At 35.1% G+C, this 22,112-nt stretch overlaps 1 protein-coding gene across 1 annotated transcript; it reads right to left on the bottom strand.

The window, feature by feature from the left end:
- Window positions 1–2,894: 2,894 nt before the first annotated feature.
- On the bottom strand, window positions 2,895–4,380 carry LOC108487911 (uncharacterized). The gene is made up of 5 exons (XM_017792247.1): window positions 4,309–4,380; window positions 4,027–4,233; window positions 3,745–3,924; window positions 3,376–3,630; window positions 2,895–3,248 (listed from the first exon to the last, which is right to left on the bottom strand). The coding sequence occupies exons 1-5, from the start codon at window positions 4,378–4,380 to the stop codon at window positions 2,895–2,897; spliced, it is 1,068 nt and encodes a 355-aa protein (XP_017647736.1).
- Between the last annotated feature and the right edge of the window lie 17,732 nt (window positions 4,381–22,112).

Below are 22,112 nucleotides of genomic sequence, written 5' to 3' on the forward strand. Positions count from 1 at the left end.
CATGGATGATGACCTCTTTCTTTTTTTTCTTTTTTTTTTCTTTCATCATCCTACTAACCATTATTATTTTATCTTTTCTCACATAAACCATTAACACAACATGTTTTATGACATGTTTTGCCCATCACCCTTTGTCATGGCCGGCCACTAGTAATTAAATGGGGGAAATTGACATGCAAGTCCACCCCTTCAATTACATGCACTAATAGATCCTTATAGATTAACCTATCACATTTCAAAAGTGTCACACATAAGTCCTATTGACTAAATTCACATGCAATTTACTAAATCGAAGCTTAAAACTTTCACACATTCATAATCACATATTTTAGACAATAAATATCATATTCAAATAATTTGGTGACTCGGTTTAGCGGTCCCGAAACCGCTTTCCGACTAGGGTCACTTTAGGGCTGTCACAGGTTACCTTGGCCAAATGCTCATATAGTTAAATGAACAAATTATCATTCAACTTTCAAAGCCAAAATTCATTATATAACCAAGTATACCTCCATTCATATATACGAGCTCATAAACTAAGATATTCATATACATACTCTTATTATATGGCCAAATACACTTCCTTTGCTCACATACATTTTTCATTTACATCACACACAATTTGTAACAAATATCAAATAACTTACTTACCTTATTTCAAGTAGATAATAAGCTAATTCATACCTGGTCAATCAGCTCGTTTTACATATTGATTCACAACTTGTCGTTGCCCGATGAACCATTCGAAATTGGATAAGACACTCGGATAATCACACATATCGTACAATGCTAACGTCCCAGACGTGACCTTACATGTAATCACATATCAATGCCACTGTCCCAGACAAGGTCTTATTCGCACACATATATCAGAATTACATATCAATGCCATGGTCTTACTCGCACATCACATAACGAAATCCTATGTCATGACATATGTATCCTATCTATTCCTAAGGTTCATACGGGACTTTCAGGCTTTATAACTCAGTCGAAACAAATTCAAAAACATAGTAGCCAAGCCTGTATACATTCGGCTAGTATAAATATAAATTCACATATTTCGTTTCAGAATGTATAATTTGCATTTAATTAAAATTAAGTACGTCTATTTGCTTATAAACATACCTCGGACAATGTAAAACGGAACGGAACAGCTAGTCGACAACTTTCGTTTTCCCCAGATCCAAATCTGATTTCTTTGGTTCTTGATCTAAACATATTCAAATTAAGCTCATTCAAACATATTTTCATTCAATTTAGTCCAAAAACACATAAATGGGCAAATTACCATTTTACCCCTAACATTTACACTTTTTACAATTTAGTCCCTATTACACAAAACACAAAATATGCAAAATTTCCCTATACCCATGTTTGGCTGAATCTTACCCATTTCCATACAATTCCATATATTTCATTTATTTCACATTTTACTCCTCAAATTATTATTTTTTCAATTTAGTCCTACTTACACAAAATCATCAAAAACTCCAATACAAAACATGTTAATCTAAAACATATCTTTCTTATTTCATCATCAAACAACAAAAATCACAAGCTTTAAACAATGGCATAACTCAAAATATTCATCAAAATAAAAAATTCAAGCATGGGTTTTATAGTATTCAAAGCAATAATCTCAAAAACGCAAAAATTATTAAAAACCGAGTAAAAACGAACCTTGAATCATGCTTGGGAGGTGGTCGAACCTTTGAAACCTTGTTCTTTTCTTTTATATTTTGCTATTCGGTCATGGAAGAAAAATATAAGCTATGGCTTTTTAATTTATGTTTTATTACATACATGTTATTATATATTTTACCATTATAACCTTAATAAATTTAATTAGAAAACATATATAACATGCCCATTACCATCCACCTATAAAACCAATGGTATATTTGCATTATAAATACCCCAAAATAAAAGAACAAAGCAATTAGGCACTTCAACAATTAGCATACAAATTTTTCATTTTACGCGATTAAGTCCTTTTATTTAATCGGGCACTCAAACGATAAAATTAAATCACGAAAACTTCACACATACTAATTCACACATAATAAAAACAGAAAATGATTTTTAAATATTTTTTTACTCAGATTCATGGTCTCGAAACCACTATTTTGACTAGGGTCTAAATCGGGCTGTTACACACCTGATACGTTTTTTATGCCGAAACACTTCCGAGACCAAAATAACCGCTAACAAATAAGAACCCTAAATCCTTAGGTTGCTATAGGAAATCACAGTCAAAACTATTCTTCGCCGAACATGAAGGTTGAAAATTGCGCGAATGGAGGCGAATTGAGAATAACAAGGAGGAAAAGCAGACAAAAGAAAACGTATAGAGGATCAAGAAGCAGAAAAACGTCAAAGAAGGGAGAGTTTTTTGGGAAAAGAAAAATCAAATCAAATCAAATAAAAAATAAATTATATTTGATAACTTCGCAATCCCATAAATCATTCCACTACCTCTCCCTTAATAACCAACTACTAGGATTTCTAGTACAACACAAACTCTAGCCGAATATAGGAGTAAAAATAATACCCACATCAATACTCGAACAGAGGACCTTCTTCTCCCCGACACTCCTCCTATCCACCAGACCAATAGGCCTATTCTGTTGTAAGCTTACCAACAATTAAACTTAAAACCTTTTAGCAAGGTTAAGGCTTTATTTAGAAAAAATACCAAAATTTTCCAAAGCTAAGGCTTGAACTTGGGGCCTCTCATACACACCCAGAACACTTAACCACTGAAGCAGATACACACTTGTGTCACATTTTAACAGAATCAAAAATATAAATTTTAGGGCGTTACAACTCTACCCCCTAAAAGAATATTTCGGCCTCAAAATTTTACCTGATCAAAACAGTTGAGGATAGTGCTAACGCATTGAAACCTTAGGCTCCCATGTAGCCTCCTCAGAACTATGATTATGCCATAGAACGTTAACAAGTGGAATAGACTTCCTCCGCAAAACCTTAACGTCTTGATCTAGAATCTGGACTGGCTCCTCCTCGAAGGTCAAGTCAGGCCTAACCTCAATCTCTTTAATAGGAAAAATATGCGTGGGATCAGAGTGGTAGCGCCTCAACATTGAGACGTGAAAAATATTGTGAATCTGATCTAACTCTGGAGGTAGCTCCAACTGGTAGGCAACTAGTCCCACTCGTTTCAGTATGGGGTTAGGTCCAATAAATCTAGGGCTCAAGTTGCCCTTACGACCAAACCTCAGCACCTTCTTCCATGTTGAGACCCTAAGAAAAACAGTCTCCCACAGAATACTCGATCTCGCGTCGCTTCAAATCTGCATAAGACTTTTGTCTATCGAATGCCGCTTTCAATCGATCTTGAATCAATCTAACTTTATCCTCAATATCAAAAACCACTTCAAGACCCAGAACTTGCCGCTCACCTAACTCAGTCCAACACGAAGATGTGCGACACCTACGACCATGTAATGCCTCATAAAGTGCCATCTGAATGCTAAAATGATAGCTGTTGTTATAAGAAAACTCTGCTAGCGGCAAGTAATTCTCCCAACTACCATAGAAATGAATCACGCAACTCATTAAAATGTCCTCCAGTATCTGAATCACCCTATCTAATTGACCGTCTATCTGAGGATGGAACGCAGTACTGAAGTCCAATCTAGTACCTAGAGCTTCATGTAGCTTCTTCCAGAATCAAGACGTGAAGTGAGGGTCCCTATTAGATATTATTAAAGTAGGTACCCCATGCAGTCTCACTATCTTAGACACATATAATTTAGCCAGCTTCTGCAACGTGTAATCAATACGAATCGGTATGAAATGGGCAGATTTGGTCAATTGATCCACGATAACCCATACAGAATCATTCTTAGTGGCTGTAAGAGGTAACCCACTAACAAATTCTATAGTCACTCTCTCCAACTTCTAAAGTGGAATCTTAACTGGCTGCAACAAACCCGAAGGTAACTAATGCTTAGCCTTAACCTGCTGGCATGTCAGACACTTAGCCATAAAATCGGTAACCTCTCGTTTAAGACCTGGCCACCAGTATGACTCACGAAGGTCTTGATACATCTTATTTCCACCAAGATGCATAGCATAAGGGCTATTATGCACCTCTCGTAGTATAGACTGCCTCAATTCAGTATCTTTCTGTACACAGATTCTCCCTCGAAAACAGAATACCCCTTCACTATTCAATCCAAAATCCACAGTATTCCCACTCTCAACCTATCGGAAGCGAAGACCTAAAAACTAGTCCTTTAAATGCTTACCCTTAATTTGCTTAATCCTTGTCGGTTTAACCTGAAGTTCAGCCAATAGACTACCATTATCAAATAAACTAAGGCGAGTAAACATTGCCCTCAGATCAGTCATAGCCCTACGGCTCAGTACGTCGGCCACCACATTGGCCTTACCAAGATGGTATTCAATCGTACAATCGTAATCTTTAAGTAGCTCAATCCATCTACGCTGCCTAAGATTTAGTTTCTTCTGAGTTACGAGGTATTTGAGGCTCTTGTGATCTGTGTAGACGATACACTTCTCCCCATATAGGTATGCCTCCAGATTTTCAATGCGAACACCACTGTGGTCAACTCTAGGTCGTGCGTCGGATAATTCACCTAATGAGTCTTAAGCTGACTCGACGAATACGCTACCACCTTAACCTCTTGCATCAATGCACATCCCAAACTGACATTTGATGCATCACTGTACGTAGTAAACTCTTTTTCAGACTCTGGCTGTGCCAAAACAGGGGCCTCAGTCAATACAGTTTTGAGCTTCTCGAAGCTTTCTTGCTGTACGTCAGTCCAATTAAACGGCACACCCTTACGTAGCAGCTTAGTCAAGGATGCTAGAATAACTAAAAACCCCTCTACAAATCGTCATAGCCTGCCAGTCCCAAAAAACTGTGGATCTCAGATGAAGTCTTCGGCTGCTTCCAATCCAAGACAGCCTCAATCTTTCAAGGATCAACCCTAATCCCCTCAGCAGAAACCACATGTCCCAGAAATGTTACTTCACGTAACCAGAACTCAAATTTACTAAACTTGGCGTACAATTGTTTCTCTCACAGAATCTGTAGAACCACTCTGAGATGTTCATCATGTTCATCCTCAGTCTTCGAATATACTTGTATGTTGTCAATAAATACCACCACGAATAGATCCAGATAGGGCTGAAACACTCAGTTAATCATATCCATAAAAGTTTTTGGTGCATTAGTCAGTTCAAATGGCATTACTAGGAACTCGTAATGGTCGTATCGAGTTCTAACTATCATCTTATGCACATAAACCTCCTTAACTCTCAATTGGTGATACCTGATCCGAGGTCAATCTTGGAAAAAATCGAAGCTCTTCAAACTGGTTAAACAGATTATCTACCCTCAGCAGGGGATACTTATTCTTAATTGTTAGTTTGTTTAGTTGATGATAGTCGATGCACATACGCATACATCCATCCTTCTTTTTGACGAACAGAATTGGTGCTCCTTACGAAGACACACTAGGGCGGATGAACCCACGATCCAGTAACTCTTGAATCTGAGCCTTAAAGTCCATAAGCTCTTTCGGTGCCATTCTATAGGGAGCGATGGACACTGGAGCTGTACCAAGAAAGAGCTCAATCCCAAATTCTATTTCACGATTCAGAGGTAACCCAGGTAGCTCTTCAGGAAAAAAGTTTGAAAAGTCCTTAACCATCCTAATATCTTTAACTGAAGAATTCTAAGAATCTAAAACACTGGTGTAGGCCAAATACGCCTCACATCCCTTACAAACCAACTTTTTCGCCTTCAGTGTAGAAATCACATTCAATCAGTAATTTTGACGTTCCCCAATTACAACTACCTCGTTGTCCTCCATTGTTCTCAGTACAACAATTTCTGTGGTACAATCTAAGCTCACTTGGTGCTTGACCAACCTCACTCGTAGTGCTCTCAACTAGTATACCCAAGTTTTGAGATACGATACAAGCTATATAGGAATGAGTGGATCTTATATCTATCAGTGCAATATAAGCTACATTATAAATAAAGAACGTACCCGTAATGACGTCCGGGGTATCTCTATCCTCTCGGTGACGTGCAGCATAAACCAGAGCCGACTGCCTCACCTCAGTATGCCCAGCACCTCTGTCCAGTGCTCTCTGACCATGGCCCAAACCATTCCTACCTCTGGCCTGACCATAGTCTCTCAATGGCTACTGAACTACCCTCGATGGTGGTGCAGTACCAATGCCAGAAGCTTGCACTTGGTCAGACCTTAATGGACACTCTCTAATACAATGCTCTAATGAACCGCACATCAAACAAGCCCCAGTTCTTTCCAACACTTCCCCTGATGGTGTCTACCACAGTCAGTACAGGCTGTCCAATAGCTGTAATAGGAGCCCCAACTCTGATCGTCCATCAACTCTGGCCTTTTTCTTAGGCCTCTAAACAGAAATCAAGGGCTCTGAATCCCTCTTATTCCTACCTCTCTCTCTGTCATGGTTCTGGCGTTCAGCGCGCTTAACCTCCTCGGCGATCTTCGCCTTATTGACCAGTGCAACAAAATCTCGCTCCCTCTGTGAAGCTATCAAAACCCTCAAGCCATTCCTAAGGCCATCCTCGAAGCGAACACATCGTTCATACTTAATCACCACCATACTTCGCACATAGTGGCTTAGTCGCAGAAATTTGGCCTCACACTCAGCCACTGATCTATCCCCTTAAGTCAGATTCAGGAACACTCTCCTACGGGCATTCACGTAACTAGCACTCACATATTTTCCCTGAAAAGTAGTCTTAAAATATTCCCAGGATAGTCGTTCAGACTGAGTGCCCTCCTTAACAGTGAGCCACCACTGATATGCCTCATCACATAGCAGCAATACCGCACCTTTTATTTTTTGCTCAGAGGTGCAGTCTAGATGGTCCATAATCCTCTCTGTGGCTTCAATCTAGTATTTTGCCACGTTAAGGGCAACCCCAGCAATACCCTTGAAAATCTTGACTCCATTGGACCGAAGTCGTTCCGTAACTGACCCTCGGCCTACAGCTCTAGTATTAGGCCTATCGACCCTCTCTAGAATCCTTAACATGGTTTGGGACAGTGCGCTGTCCCCAGTCGCTCGATCATGAGACCTAGTCTCGGTCACAGGTAAAGCCACATCTCATAGTATCCAAATTAGTAGGTTTCCAGAAGATGAGGACCCTACTCGAGCCCCTCTATGGCCTCTATCACGGGCTCTTGTACTATGTCCGCGAGTACCTCTGGTGCTTATTGTCTAATTACTTTTTATCTGTATTAACAGTTTTATGTATCATTTTACAGTTCCAATATTTATTAACAAATATTTTATGGAAACAGTATTAGGAATGTAAAGTTTGTTTTGAACATCGCAGTTTCAGTCAATGTCTATCGATTTTACTACAGTATCAGTATTTACTCTCTTGAGTGTTTTCAGTCCAATCTATCTATAATAGTCTCGATACATACTATCTATAGAATTCTAAGTTTTTAAATAGATAACAGTTCAGAGGACTTATAGGATCGGCGCCGGAGACTCGGTGTACCACACATTCGATAAAAACATTTCAAATCATTAGAAATCAGTATCTTAAAAAACCCAAATTCATAGCTGGTTTTACAAGCTGGCTCTGATACCACTAAATGTAACACCCCAAACCTGGCCTGAACGTTATGGCCGAATCAGGCGATGTAACATAGTAGTGTGTTTGAAAACAGTAACTTTGCTTAAAAGCAATTTCCGTTTAGAAACCTTGTATTACTACCTATTACTTCTAATATCATGTTATTAAATTAGCCAAGTGTTTTCAAAATGTTTATTCAGTGCGGAAGCTTTTTAAACAGTTTATGCATTTGTGGTATTTTTGATAAAACATCTATCTTTTTAAAAACCCTTGCTAGTAGTAACATACCCAAAATCAATGCAAATCCCAAATTAAGGAAAAATCCATAGAGGTCATATTACAGCAAAATTAATCCTAATTAAAAGTAAAGTAATTAATAGTTACTAAACAACATAACAAAAGACATGTGGCCACCAATGAGTCTTCCGCCGTACCGATCCACCTATGTCTGAGGATTACTTGTACAGATTAAATAGAAGATGGGAGTTTACGTAAACTCAGTATGTAATCCCCATACAAACAAATAGACTATAATCAGATAATCATAGTCTGGGCCTAAGCCCTTTTTAATATCAGTATCAATATTAGTTTGGCCTTAGCCCATTTCAGTAACAGTAAGCATTAGGGCCTTAGCCCATCTCAGTAACAGATATTCAGCACAAAATCCTACCCAACCAACCTCTACACTCCATCTTCATCCAACCCTACACTCCATGTGGGGATATAATCAACCCACCCATCCCTACACTCCAAAAAGTATCGAATGCGACACTAGATAGTGATTTGCAGCTGAGCTGTCAGTAAGTTAGGTTTGAAGCCTTTCAGTACACATCCTCCGAGCAACATCAAACCCCAATCGATGCAATGTAACACACAATTATGTCAAGCTACCTCATAGTAACAGTTTATACAATATCAGTTCAGTGAAATATTATCATGCTCAAACACATATATATACATGCAATAGTCATTCAGTTATTTTACACAATTAAGGGTCTAGATAAACTTACCGGCCCTACAGTAGGTTCACAGTTGTCCCGGGTGACCCGTGCAACCTTAACAATAAATTAGTGAAAATGGGCTCACACGCCCATGTTGTCTGTCATTTGTCGCACACGGCCTACATAATCATCACACAGCTGTGTCATGTGTACACGGCCCGGCTCATTGATCACACACCCATGTTCCATCACACGGCCTACCATATGGGCGACCACACGCCCGTATGGCATCGACAGAATGGTTTTCAACTTTCTTCGAAACCTTGTTTTTTGTATTTTCGAGTACACACTTGATTTGTTTTTGATGCTGAAACACTTCCGAGACCAGAATAACCGCTAACAAATAAAAACCCTAAACCCTTACGATCACTGTAGGAAATCGCAGTCAGAGCTATTCTTCGTCGAACATGAAGGTTGAAAATTGAACGAATGAAGGCGAACTGAGAATAACAAGGAGGAAAAATAGACAAAAGAAAAGGTATAGAGGATCAAGAAACAGAAAAACACCCAAGAAGGGGAGAGTTTTATGGGAAAAGAAAAAATAAAAGAAAATAAAATAAAAAGAAATTATATTTGATAACTTCCCAATCCCATAAATCACTCCACTACCTCTCCCTTAACAACCAACTACTTATATTTCCAGTACAACACAAACTTTAGCTGAATATAGGAGTAAAAATAATACCCACATCAATACTCGAACACAATACCTCTTTCTCCCCAACACTCCTCCTATCCACCAGACCAACAGGCTCATTCTATTGTAAGCATACCAACAATTAAACTTAAACCCTTTAAGCAAGTTTAAGGCCTTATTTAGAAAAAATACCAAAAATTTCCAAAGCTAAGGCTTGAACTTGAGACCTCTCACACACACCCAGAACACTTAATCACTGAAGCAGATACACACTTGTGTCACATTCTAACAGAATCAAAAATATAAATTTTGGGGCGTTACAATCATTATCATATTTTATTGTTTTCAAGTTATTGCTCCGACAACTATCCTCACAATTTATCTCGTTTTTATCTAGTTATTCCATCGACATTAATAGAAAAAAGACAACCATCCCTGTGGGATTGATATCCGATAGACTCACATCTGTATACTATACTTGCATCGACAATGTACGCTTGCACATTATTGCTATGACATTAAACAGCCGATCAGAAATAAAATAACCAAATGTAACCTCCCTAACCTGACTTAGTCGTTTAGCTCAAACTCGAAAGATTACATTGGCCACCAAAATAACCTAATAGAACTATTGGAGTTTAAACATAGTTGTTTACATCATTTGCTTTAAGTTTTTAGTAGAACTTAGCATATTTAAAAAATATTATAATTTATTTTCAAAAACCGGTTGATCTTAATGATTGTTTTTCATAAGTTGAATTCTAGTTTTATATATAAATATATTCTTCAAACCTCATTTACTTAGTCATGTAGCAAAAGAAAAAAAAAAGATACCGATCATAGTTTTAATAAAATCATATTTCAACATCTTCTAATTAAATTAAATGTCATGCATGTTATATAAATCCCAAAACTTAAGTCTCATGCCACAATTCAAAAATAAAAACAATAAAGTCTTTAAATAACTAAAATTTCATATAATAAATCTAAAATACCCTCATAAAAAAACAATCTGAGTCGAGATCTTCCACATGTTGTGTTTGCGTCCTAACCAGGTGGGTTATTTGTAACAGCTCATTTTTTAGTAATGTCGAAAACAGTGATTTTTTGGAATCACAATTTCGATGAGTGGGTCTATAAATATTATTATTCAATATTTATGAGTCAAGTATTATGATATAGTAAATTTCTATTTGATAATTTTTTTAATTTGATAATTAGTTAAGTATAAGTGGGTTGTCCCTAAAGTCAAGTGGTTTTGGAAAATGAGGTATTGGGACCTCATTTGTAACATCCTAAAACCTGGCTTAGAAGTTTTGACTGGATCTCAGAGGTTACATTAACCACCTAAGTGATCCTAAAGCAATTTACAAAAGAATTGTTTAAAACTTATTCCGAATACAGTTTGCTAAAATCAAACTAAATCGTTTAACAATTTATGTTTTGAAATAGTAATTAAGTTAAAAATAATTTGGAATAAATTAAATTTAAGTTTCTTGTACAGTTTCAAAATGCATCAATTTTTCCAATTGTAACTCAAAATTTTCATATTTAGAAATTGTGCGAAAATATATTTTTTTTCTCAAATGTGTGTGAAACTTTTGAAATGTTGTTCAAAACCAAAATGACGTATTTTAACAAAAAATTCAAACCCAATCCTATACCACAGTTTATATAATCGCTTTACAGATATTCTAAAAACCAATCGTATAAAACTTGTGAAAATTTTAACAAAACTGAATCAACCAAACTTTCTAAGACCTTTGACATGCCTAGTCCATAGCTTAGTCTCGCAAATACCTAAAGAAAGAAAACTAAGAGCGGGTGAGCCACGCGAGCTCAGTGTAAGTTCAAAACCAATAGTAAATAGCAAGTGACAAAGAACCAAACCAATATACAAACAAACTATGACCAACTCGAACAAACGGTCAGATATACGAAAACTTTCCATTAATCATACAAATCACAAATACAATATTCCAAATACACACATTACTTAATCATACAAGATTAAGCTTATTAGATTTCACAAGTATCCCAACACTCAGACAAACAAACATGTATTCTAATGCAGAATGAATGTAACAAGTAAAAAAAATCCCGCCAAACCAACCAAATACCACCCTGACCACCCTACACACCATGATTGAGCTATAGTATGCCCATCCACCTTGCACACCACATAGAACCATGATAGGCCCATCCACCCTACACACCGCAATTATGGATCTAAGCCACTCGAGTAATAATATATAGCTGAGCTGACATATGTATCTTGCGGATGTACCGCTATAAGATTGATATGCAGTTTAACTGCCCAGAACAGTCTTCCTTCTCTTCACAACAAAAATCTCAAATTTCATGCATATGCAAAATTGTTCACCACATTCCACAGTTATATAGAAGCAGAAGTACACATATTCAATTACACACACTTAGTATCAGATTAACTTAGATTCCATTATTAGGTGGAGTCTGAATTTCATAACTCACATCACATTAACACTTAAACAAGCCTTTAAATTAACTCTATAATTACGAATACTCACAAGAGTCTAAGTCAAAATAAAGTCTCAAACACAAATACGGAGGCCTCAACAAATGTTGGAGGACACAAAAATTCAAACGGGTCAATTTATGACACAATTTTTTTTTTTGCAAAATAAGGTGTGGAAGTGCTTAGGCCGTGTGGGGGTCTCTATGTAACAACCTAATTTTGGCCCTAGTCGGAACAGTGGTTTCAGGACCACGAATCTGAACTAGTGAAACTTGTTTTTATTACATTTTTATGGTCTATAGTTTTATGGAATGATTTTGTGAAAATTTTGACGTTTGAGCACTCAATTTAACAAAAAGGACTAATTTGTAAAGTGTGCAAATGTTAAGTTCTACATGCTAGAGGTGTCTAATTGTTATTAAATTTTAAATTGGAGGTCCTTAGATGGTAATTAGACCATTTTACTTAAGTTGGACAAAAATATACATGAGGTAAGAGAATTTTAGTGTTTTGAGAAAAGGGCATTTTTGTCATTTGGTAATTAAATGAATTCAAAACCAAAAATCAAGCCAAATTTTAGTCCATCTTCTTCTTGATTGTGCTGAAAATTAGAAGAGAAGCCATAGCTAGGGTTTGGCCACTTTCAAGCTTGATTGTAAGTCTGTTCTTGTCCCATTTTTAATGCTTTTTACATTTTTAAAGTTGTTATCACTCGATCTATCTAATTCTACCATTAATTTGAGAGATGATTGAGCTCTAGGGTTTGACCCATGTTAGATATTTGTGTATTTTGATGTCTAATGGTAGATTATGCAAGTTTAATGTTAGATAAACAACTTTTGCTAGGTAATTTTTTTATGAAAATGTCAAAAGGACCTATTTGTAAAAAGACTTCAAAATGTGTATAAAAGTGTGATTATATGGAAAATGTGAGCTGTTAGCTAGATCTGTTGATAACAACTTTAAAAATGCAAAGAACATTAAAAATAGGACTTGGAAGCACTTACAATCAAGCTTGAAATGTTGAAATCCCTAGCTATTGAGCCCTTTCAAGTTTCAGCTAATGTGGGAGAAGATGGACAAGAGTTTTGCTTTATTTTTCCCTTTTTATTCTTTTATTAACCAAATGACCAAAATGCCCTTAAGGTCTTTCTTTCAAAATTTTCCTATTCATGCCCATTTTTGTCCATTTTAAAACTTGGTCAAATTTCTATTTAAGGACCTCTAATTAATAATCTAATACAATTTCATGCTTGAAGCTTCTAGAACACAAGTTTTACAACTTATTCAATTTAATCCCTAAAGTCAAATTGGACACTTTAGGCATAGAATTTCTTCATGAAAATTTCACACAAACATGCAATTATATCATGGATCATCAAATAATCATAAAATAATTATTTCTATTTCAGATTTGTGGTCTCGAAACCACTATTCTGACTAGACCCTAATTCAGGATGTTATCGGATGTTTAAATTTTCTTATTTTTCTTTTTAATAAATGATTAAGGGTAAATTTTCAGGATTAGTATGTTTAAATAATTTCTGTCTAGAAGATTGGAACTTAAGCGGGACCGCTTGTAACCCCTCCAATCTTTCCTGGAAATTGATTTTAACATAATTTCTGAGAAATTATTCCCTAAATAGAAATTTAAATTTTTGGTTTTTCAAATAAAAGGGTCAATTTTGATCCAAGTTTTAAATTGCAAGTCAATTTCAAATTTTCATTTAGTCTAGGGACTTAATTGAATTATTTTAAAATTTGGTTGCTCTTTCGTAAATAATAAAAATTAGGTGCCTCTTTTTGTAAATATTTTCAAAATGAATCTATAATAAATATTTTAATTAAAAAATTACAAATAATAATAATAATAAGATGAAAATCTTTAATATATAATTATATCTATTATAATTGACAAATTAATTTTATCAACTTAGCATGGAATTAGGATTAGTTTAATTTTAATCTTGTTTTAATAAATTAGCAGCAGTAATAATTTAATATGCACATGTTTGATTATTAATTGTTGTTAACTTTGAGTAGAATTAGAATTAGAATTTTTTTATTGTTAAATTATACTAAGAATTCTACTCTAATTCCTACTACTCTCACTATAAATTCCACCCTTACTTCCCTCCATTCATTCATCACTCAAAAGCTCAAAGCACCAAATCCCTTAAGTGCCGTAAGCCCCTAGCCACAACATCACCCAGTAGTTGGCCACCACATTCCGTACTCCCACCTCGAGCACGCCTGCTCCATCGCGTGCTGCATTGTGTGCCTGGTCCTCCTCAGTGCCTGCTGCTCCAACCCTAGCTGCCCAGGCTTTGTCCTGCACCTGCACCTAGCACTTGCACACTCCCACCAGGCTTGCTCGACGAGGCTCTGTATGCTGCTCGCACACCTAACCCAGCTCCCGCGCACGTTTCTGCCTGCTACCGCTCCCTTCCCTCCGACACCTAGCAACGTTCCAACAACCGAGTGGCACACACCTTCACCCATCCTTAGCTACTCCAACCTACCTTAAATCGACCTCTTTTGCTTTCTAACTATTTTTTTAGGAGTTCTTAAAAAAAGGTGTTAAGACCGTATTTTCTCTTAAATTTTAATTTTATTCTAATATTTAATTTTTAAATTTATTGAATCATTAATAACTTTTATTAATTAAACTTTTGAGAAAATAATTTTTCCAATCTTTTGTTCAGGTCAATCATGCCTCACAAGAAAACTCATGCATGCGCCCAAATTGATGAAACACAAAATAAGTTCCATTGTAAAGAAGCCAAAGCAAGATACGAGAGTATCTTCAAGAATTAACAGATGCATCCAGAGAAAGGCTTCACCTTGAAAGAAAGTAATTATATTGATTTTATGGCACGTATTCGTCAGGTTGCTGAAACTTTCAATTGAGAGTTGTTTTTTGAGAAGAGACCTAGTATGGATGAGGATTTAGTGCACAAGTTCTATGCGAATTTAACCTCAAGTGAGTTGTCAGAAGTCCCAATTCGCAGAATCAATGTACCAATAACTTCAAACGCTATTAATTAGTTCTTTGAATTGCCTGATTTCAAAAACGATGAATATTCTTCCTTGATGAGCAATATAGAGCCTAAAAATTTGCAAGAAATTCTTGAGGAACTTACAATTCCAGGCTCTAAGTGGATTGTGTCAAAGCAATAAATCCACACTTGTTGAAGAGAGTATTTGACACCACTCTTAAAGGTATGGTTCTATTTCATCCGATTTAGCCTTATGCCTAGTTCATATGGAACTACGATTCCATTAAAGCGAATGGTCTTATCATACTCAACTTCAATTGAAAATACCATTGATGTGGGAAAAATCATCCTAAGAGAAATGCGAAATTGTGCCGTTAGACGTTTTGGCCCAGCCTACTTTCCCTTTACAATAACAATTCTGCGCTTGAAAGCTAAAATTCTTGCAAACGTAAAGAAGACAGGCTATAACCAAGGCACAATCACAGATTAGGACCTCTACCGAGTAGTTGGAGAATCTATTCTACAGCAACGAGTTTAAGAAAGTGAGGACCCCGAAGAAGAAGAATATCCCACAATGCAATCAGCTGAAGTCCCAGATAAGGCAGAACCAATGGAACCAGAAGCTGAACCTGATGTCGAAACTTCAATGTTCAAAGCTCAATTACCTCGCCCAGATCTTCGAGATGAGCTATCAACGTTGATGGACATAAGGCAACATATGCAGTGGCAGTAACAAGCTTACTAGAGATACTAAAAAATAAGGGATGACTCAATAAGAAGCGCTTTTACGAAAATATACAATGACCCATTTAATTTTGTGCCTGAGTTTCCAGATTTCATATTTGAACCATATAGTCCACTATCGAAGAAGGAGTGAAGCGATTCATGCAAAGGAAATTATGATGGAGCAAAAGATGAGTCAAATTCGAAAGGATCTACAAATAAATAAAAGAGGGGATCTTCACTTTATTTTATTTCTGTTCTTAGGTCATTTTAGGATTAAGCTTAATTAGGAATTTTTATTTTTGCATGAAAAAGCATGAGATGGAAATCATGAATAAAAATGAACAAGTTGCAATGTATAAAGTGTGGCAATAGGTATATACATGTCTAGGATTGGATCTTGAGAGAGCTTGGTACTTAAGTAGTCAATTTGACTCACCTCCTCTTTTCTAGAATCCTACCTGGTGTATAGTATCTATTCACTTTTAACAATGAGGACATTGTTCATCTTAAGTAAGAGGGACCGAAAAATTGAAATTATTTCCACTAAGAATAAATTTTTCTTTTAATTATGATTAGTATATATTTTGTTCAATAAAATTGAAATTTTGTTTAGCATGTAGAAACACAAAATTTATATATTTTTCATACCAATTTTACTTAAATTTATGCAAATCCGGTTAAATTCTTGTCAAAAATAATTAAATATTATAAAATAATTAAAATGTGTTAAAAATATAAACATGGTGAATTTAGTTAATTTAGTTAATTTTATACTTAATTTTGATTAATTTTGACTATTTTCAACAGATTTGCGTAAAGGGCGAAAATTGGCTCGGCTGACACTGCTGAAAGCATAAAAACAAGAAGCAATATGAAGTTTTGAGACACTTTAATTTCCAGCCTAAGACGGTCCAGAAATGTGTATTAATTCATAATTTAATTAATTTTAATTTATTCCCATTTAATTTGGGTTAAATAAATTATTTTTAATTAATTATGGAGAAAGGGTCCAGTTGAACCGCACTGGTCGAACCATATTGGTGAATCGAACCAGCCACTAATTGGGCAGCCCAGAACCGTCCATATTGTGACCCAAATAAGAATTTTATCTGATTAAATATGCTTGCAAAAATGCCCTTGAAGAACTATCAAAATGCATTCAAACCCCTCCTTTAATTGTGGCTTTATGAAATTGCCCTAAGCTTAAAATAGCAAAGTTGAAACTCTCAACTTTGCCATGTGTGTGGCCGGCCAAGGGAGGTCTGTAATAGCCCTAATTTGACCATAGTCGAGAAGTGGTTTCGGGACCACAAAATCGAGTCGTGAAAATAATTAAATGTTAAATTTCATGTCTATTATATGAGATAATGCATGTGTAAAAGTTTCATGCTTTGATTTGATCATTTGTATGTGAATTTATTAAATAGGACTTATGTGAGACACTTTTGAAATGTGATAGGTTAATTTTATAATGGTCTATTAATGCATGTATTGAAAAGAATGGTTTTGCATGTCAAATTACCCATTTTAGATAGTGGCCGGCCATGTTACTAGTTAATATATAATATATGAATTTTCTATTAGCATTATTCTAATTAAATGGCTTTATATTATAGAATAATAATAATTAAAAAAGGGGGAAAATGGGTGAAGAAAACAAAGTGTTCATCTTTGTTTCTTCTAAGTCGAATGTGAAGGAAGAATAGGGGAGAAACACCACTCGGTCATCCTAGGCTTAAACTAAGGTATAAAGTTTATGTTAATTCTTGAAATTTTAGTTAATTTTTGAGTTAGTTACCAACCTCTTTATTTGACCCATGTTAAATTTTTTATTTTGGGAATGAATAGAGCTTTCGGCCTTAGTAGTCAATAAAGAATATGATTGTTGTTTCATGTTAATTTGGACGAATCATGGTGGATGGGCGTTTGAGCCAAACAAATGATCATATGTATGCATTAGATGCTAAGTGGGAAGAATCGGCTATCATGTTGGATGCTATTGCCGAATACGAACTTGGTTATATTTGAGTAATGTATGTGTTTTGAGTTAACGGAATGAAAAGAATGCTTAAAATGTGTTATAAACAAATTATATGTTAAACTAAGGTTTGCTACATTACCATTTTTCCTTGCCGAATATGTGCTTAATTAAAGAAGAGTTTGTGTTGAATGTTTAAATAATTTAGATAATTATTAATCTAAGTCTAAGCTAGGTAAATTAAATTATTGTGGCTTAATTGTTTTATGGCAAGTGGCTATTATGGTGAAATGCAAATTCAGTCATGGAATTTAATGTATTTCTTATTGAATTTTGATAAATTTTGTTATAAGAAATATTAAGGATGAAATTGAGTTGGCTACTAGTGTTTTGTGTGGAACTTTTAACTAAGTGAGGTGTTCGGCTAGGTCCTTTTGAACAAATGTTTTGGTGTTGGCTATTTAAATGACATTAATTTTTGGTATTAAGTTGAATTGGAAAGTTGATAAATGTGTAAAGATGACTTAGGGCTTATATAAGCATTCGGCATTAGCTAAGGAGTGAGAATTTGATAGTTGATGTATATGTAAATGGGTAGCGTTAATTGAATGTGATTTATTTGGTAATAATCGTAGTGGTTAAACTAGTGTATAAGAAAACAAGCTAAACTATGTGAGTTTTGCTTGTGTATGCGAAACTAGTATAAGTTGAATGATCGGTTATTAGGGTTTTATGATCATTTTGAGTTTGAGTTATAAGTGACTATCATGGCTTGATAAGTTCTTGCCATTTTCGTAAATGAGTACGAAATTTGAATCATGGCATATTTATAAATTATAATACATATTGAATTTGTTATGTGATTGCCGAATGTGAATAATAAGTAAACAATATTGGTTAAGATATTAAACAAATCTATTTGCATTTATTAAGCTCAAGAGCAAGGAGGATTAAAGTTGGATAGGGGAAAAGAGAAAGCAATAGAGTAGCCAATCTACAACCGTTCGAATATACCAAGGTAAGTCTTTGAGTAATGAAACTTAGCTTATGATTTGATAAAATCATGGTATATAAGCATAATAAATAAATTGTGACCAATTGGTTCTACTTGAATTACGTAGTGGGATAAATAATTTGTGTATATGACTTGTAGCCGAATGGTTGTAGAAATCATGTTGGATAGAAAAACGAAATCGTGTTCTTTGTATGTGGCTATTAAGCCGAAAGTGGAATGGTTGATAAGCAAGTTGTGCTTGTGTTCAAGTAATGCAAATAAAATGCTAATGTGTTATGATATATATATATATATGTGCATGATAATGGAGAATTATATTCGGGCTAAGTCCCGAAGGCATTCGTGCTGGTGTTATATTCGGGCTAAGTCGTGCTGGTGTTATATCCGGGCTAAGTCCCGAAGGCATTCGTGCTGGTGTTATATCCGGGCTAAGCCCCGAAGGCATTTGTGCTGGTGTTATATCTGGGCTAAGCCCCGAAGGCATTCGTGCTGGTGTTATATCCGGGCTAAGCCCCAAAGGCATTCGTGCTAGTATTATATTCGGGCTTAAAGTCCCGCATGCTTTGTGGTGGTGATTGGATTTGGGTTTTAAACCTAGCAAACTTAATGCCGATGATTGGAGTAAGATTATGATTTCGAATGTTCGTAGTAAACTACCATTGAATATGTCAAATACATTAAGTTGATTAGGTATGTATTATATACTTTTATATGTTAGATTGATCGGAATTGAATCATGATTGAGAAATGATAAGTATATGTGAAAATCTCATATGTGTATGTGTGTATTCGATTATGGTGAAAGGTTATATGAGATTGATTTGGTGATAAACATGTTAAATAATATGAATGCAATAATGGGTAATAAATCTGCTTGGGACAGCAGCAGTAACGTGATTTCGGAAAATCACCATAAATTGTGGGAGTTGAGTTAGAAGCTGAATAAATTATTTTATGAAATATTAATGAGTCTAGTTTCTTATAAAAGAAACCGTGTGAGCAAAGGAATTGCCAATAATGAGATATTTGAAGTGGCATGGAATAGAGTCAAAATGACTTCGAGGTCCCCTGTTCTGTTTTCAGAAAATCATTATAAATGGTACAAAAATGGTTATAAGATAAAATTTATATACTTAGACTCCTTAATGAGTCTAGTTTCAAATGAAATAAACGATAACATATTTTGAATTCTGTATAATGAGAAAATTGATTCGTAGTGAAGAGTGGTCAGAATAGTCAAACAGTGAAACAGGGGAAACTTCAATAAAAATCTGGTATTGATTGGTCAAACCAAAAATTCTGACAATTTGATGGATGGAAGATATATGAGTCTAATTTCACGAAAATTAACGGCACTTTATTTGGAGTTTCTTATCTCCAGTTATAAATAATTTAGTGACTGTTGCTCAGGAAGACAGCTTGTAGTGAATTTGTGATTTTGTTGCAAACATGGTTAAAACTTGTTAATGAGATGCTTTTCGAGTTCTTATGATCTTATTTGTGATTTCAATATTTGGTTTTAATTGATTTCAGATTCAAGTGAGGTAAATTTGCTAAATATGCATTATGTTCATGGATACTTGGCCAAAATGGCAATTATCTAGGAATGATTTCTTGAAAATTTGAAATAATCGATCTATAAGTAAATTAATTGTTTGCATTGCTTAAAACTTACTAAGCATTGAAGCTTACTCCGTGTTCTCTTTTCCATTTCTTATAGGTTTATACTCTAGCTCAAGTTGGAAGGGTCAGAGATATCATCACACTATCGAGTCATTATGTGAGTTGGGAAGATTGTATATCGTCATGGTTTAAGGCATGTATAGGATAGACTATAGGTCGAATGATATTTCGACTTTGTATACATTATAGGCATGCGAAGATGGCTTGCTCATTTTGTTTAGAGAAGCCTTATAATTGAACTAATGTGGTGAAATGTTTTAGTTATAACTTGACAGTAGTTAATTTGTTATTAGATATTTAGTTATGTTTTGATAGTGAGTATTTTTGACCTTATAGAAGTTTTGTTCAGTCAAGTAATACCTCGTAACCTTATTCCGGCAACGGATACAGGTTAGGAGTGTTACAAGGTCTAATCCTTTTTTCTATTTTTAGCTGCCATACTCAACTATAAAAGCCACCCCTTTCTGATCATTCACACCATCCCTCATCCATCCCTCATTCCACAACATTCTCTCATTCCTTCTCTCACTTTTCTCTCATTTTTCCATCTCATTTCCCTCTTGTTCAAGTGTCGATTTCTTCTCTTGGGAAAGAGGCTCTCATCAGCCATTTTGGAGCTGCAATTAGGTGTTTATAAGCCACCTTGATAGTTGAGGGCAACAAAGAATGAAGAACGGAGCAACTAGTCAAGCCACGGAGAAACACCGGATTTGCTTCTTGTTCCCTATCTTTCTAATTTTTGTTATTGTTGTGACGAATATGTTTATGAATATTTATGCTATTGAAATGGTTATTTTAATCAATTTAGCTTAAACTTAAGCTTGTGTTGGGTTGATTATATTCTGCCTGCTTGAATTGTTAAAATTGTGTTTACGTTGTTATAGGCCTCGGTAAGATGCTTGATTAAGTAAAATCATGCCTAAGTTATTCTTGCATTACGACTGTGAGGTAGCTAATGAATTAATTATTTAAACGGATTGCAATTGTAATTAATTGACACAGTACTTAATCAGTGCATGTTTATTCTTCTAAGGTAGCTGAAGGTTAAATTAGCAATGTATCTGGCGAGATTATTGTGATTAAACTGTTTCAAGGTAGGGATGCCTTGTTACCTCACATAGTCTTTCATATGCTAATTAGATTTAATTAATTGTTTGAATTGACATAGGGATATGCAAGAGATTAGTTCAGTTTAATGAGTATGTATGTGCAATAACATGTTTGCTTACTAGAATCTGTTTAGTCGGTTGAATTGACATATGGATATGTTAAGAGATGAATGGATTTTTGTATGTAAGTTTGTTCATAAGTTAGCAAATTTCCAGGTTGCTGTGAATTTATTCGTAACAGTGTAAACATGAGTTTAATAATTCTGAGTTCAAGAAATATAATTAATCCAACAAAAGTATGTTACCTTGATTAAATCTTATTTGAAATCGTGCATTAGAACTCCTTTGTTTTATTTTAATTATTTACTTAGTTTTTAAATAGTTTTTGACCATCTTTTAAATCAAATTGTTTTTACCCCGCCAAAGTGTTTTACAATTAATTTCACAATTAATTCTTTTTATAGTCCCTGTGGGTAGGATAACTTGACATTTACTTGTCACTTTATTACTTGTTGCGATTGTGTACACTTGCACATTTTTCCGTCGTTCCAAGTTTTTGGCCCCGTTGCCGGGGACTGTTTTAAAAAAAGTCATTATTTGTGAATTTGTTAGTTTTTAGTTTTACATTTTGGTTTATTTTTCTGTTTAATTTTTAACTTAATTAATTTTTCTTTGATAATTTTGGGTGTTTATGAGTATTGACCAGATTATTGACTTACTTCTTGTAGACCCTGAGATGGAATGAACCTTTCGGCAGTGAAGAAGACAAGCGAACTAGAGAAGGACTGAAGGAATGAATTTCGAGAATATGAACTAGGGAAA

The sequence above is a fragment of the Gossypium arboreum genome, chromosome 10 (assembly GCF_025698485.1).
Source record: "Gossypium arboreum isolate Shixiya-1 chromosome 10, ASM2569848v2, whole genome shotgun sequence".
Lineage (NCBI taxonomy): Eukaryota > Viridiplantae > Streptophyta > Magnoliopsida > Malvales > Malvaceae > Gossypium > Gossypium arboreum.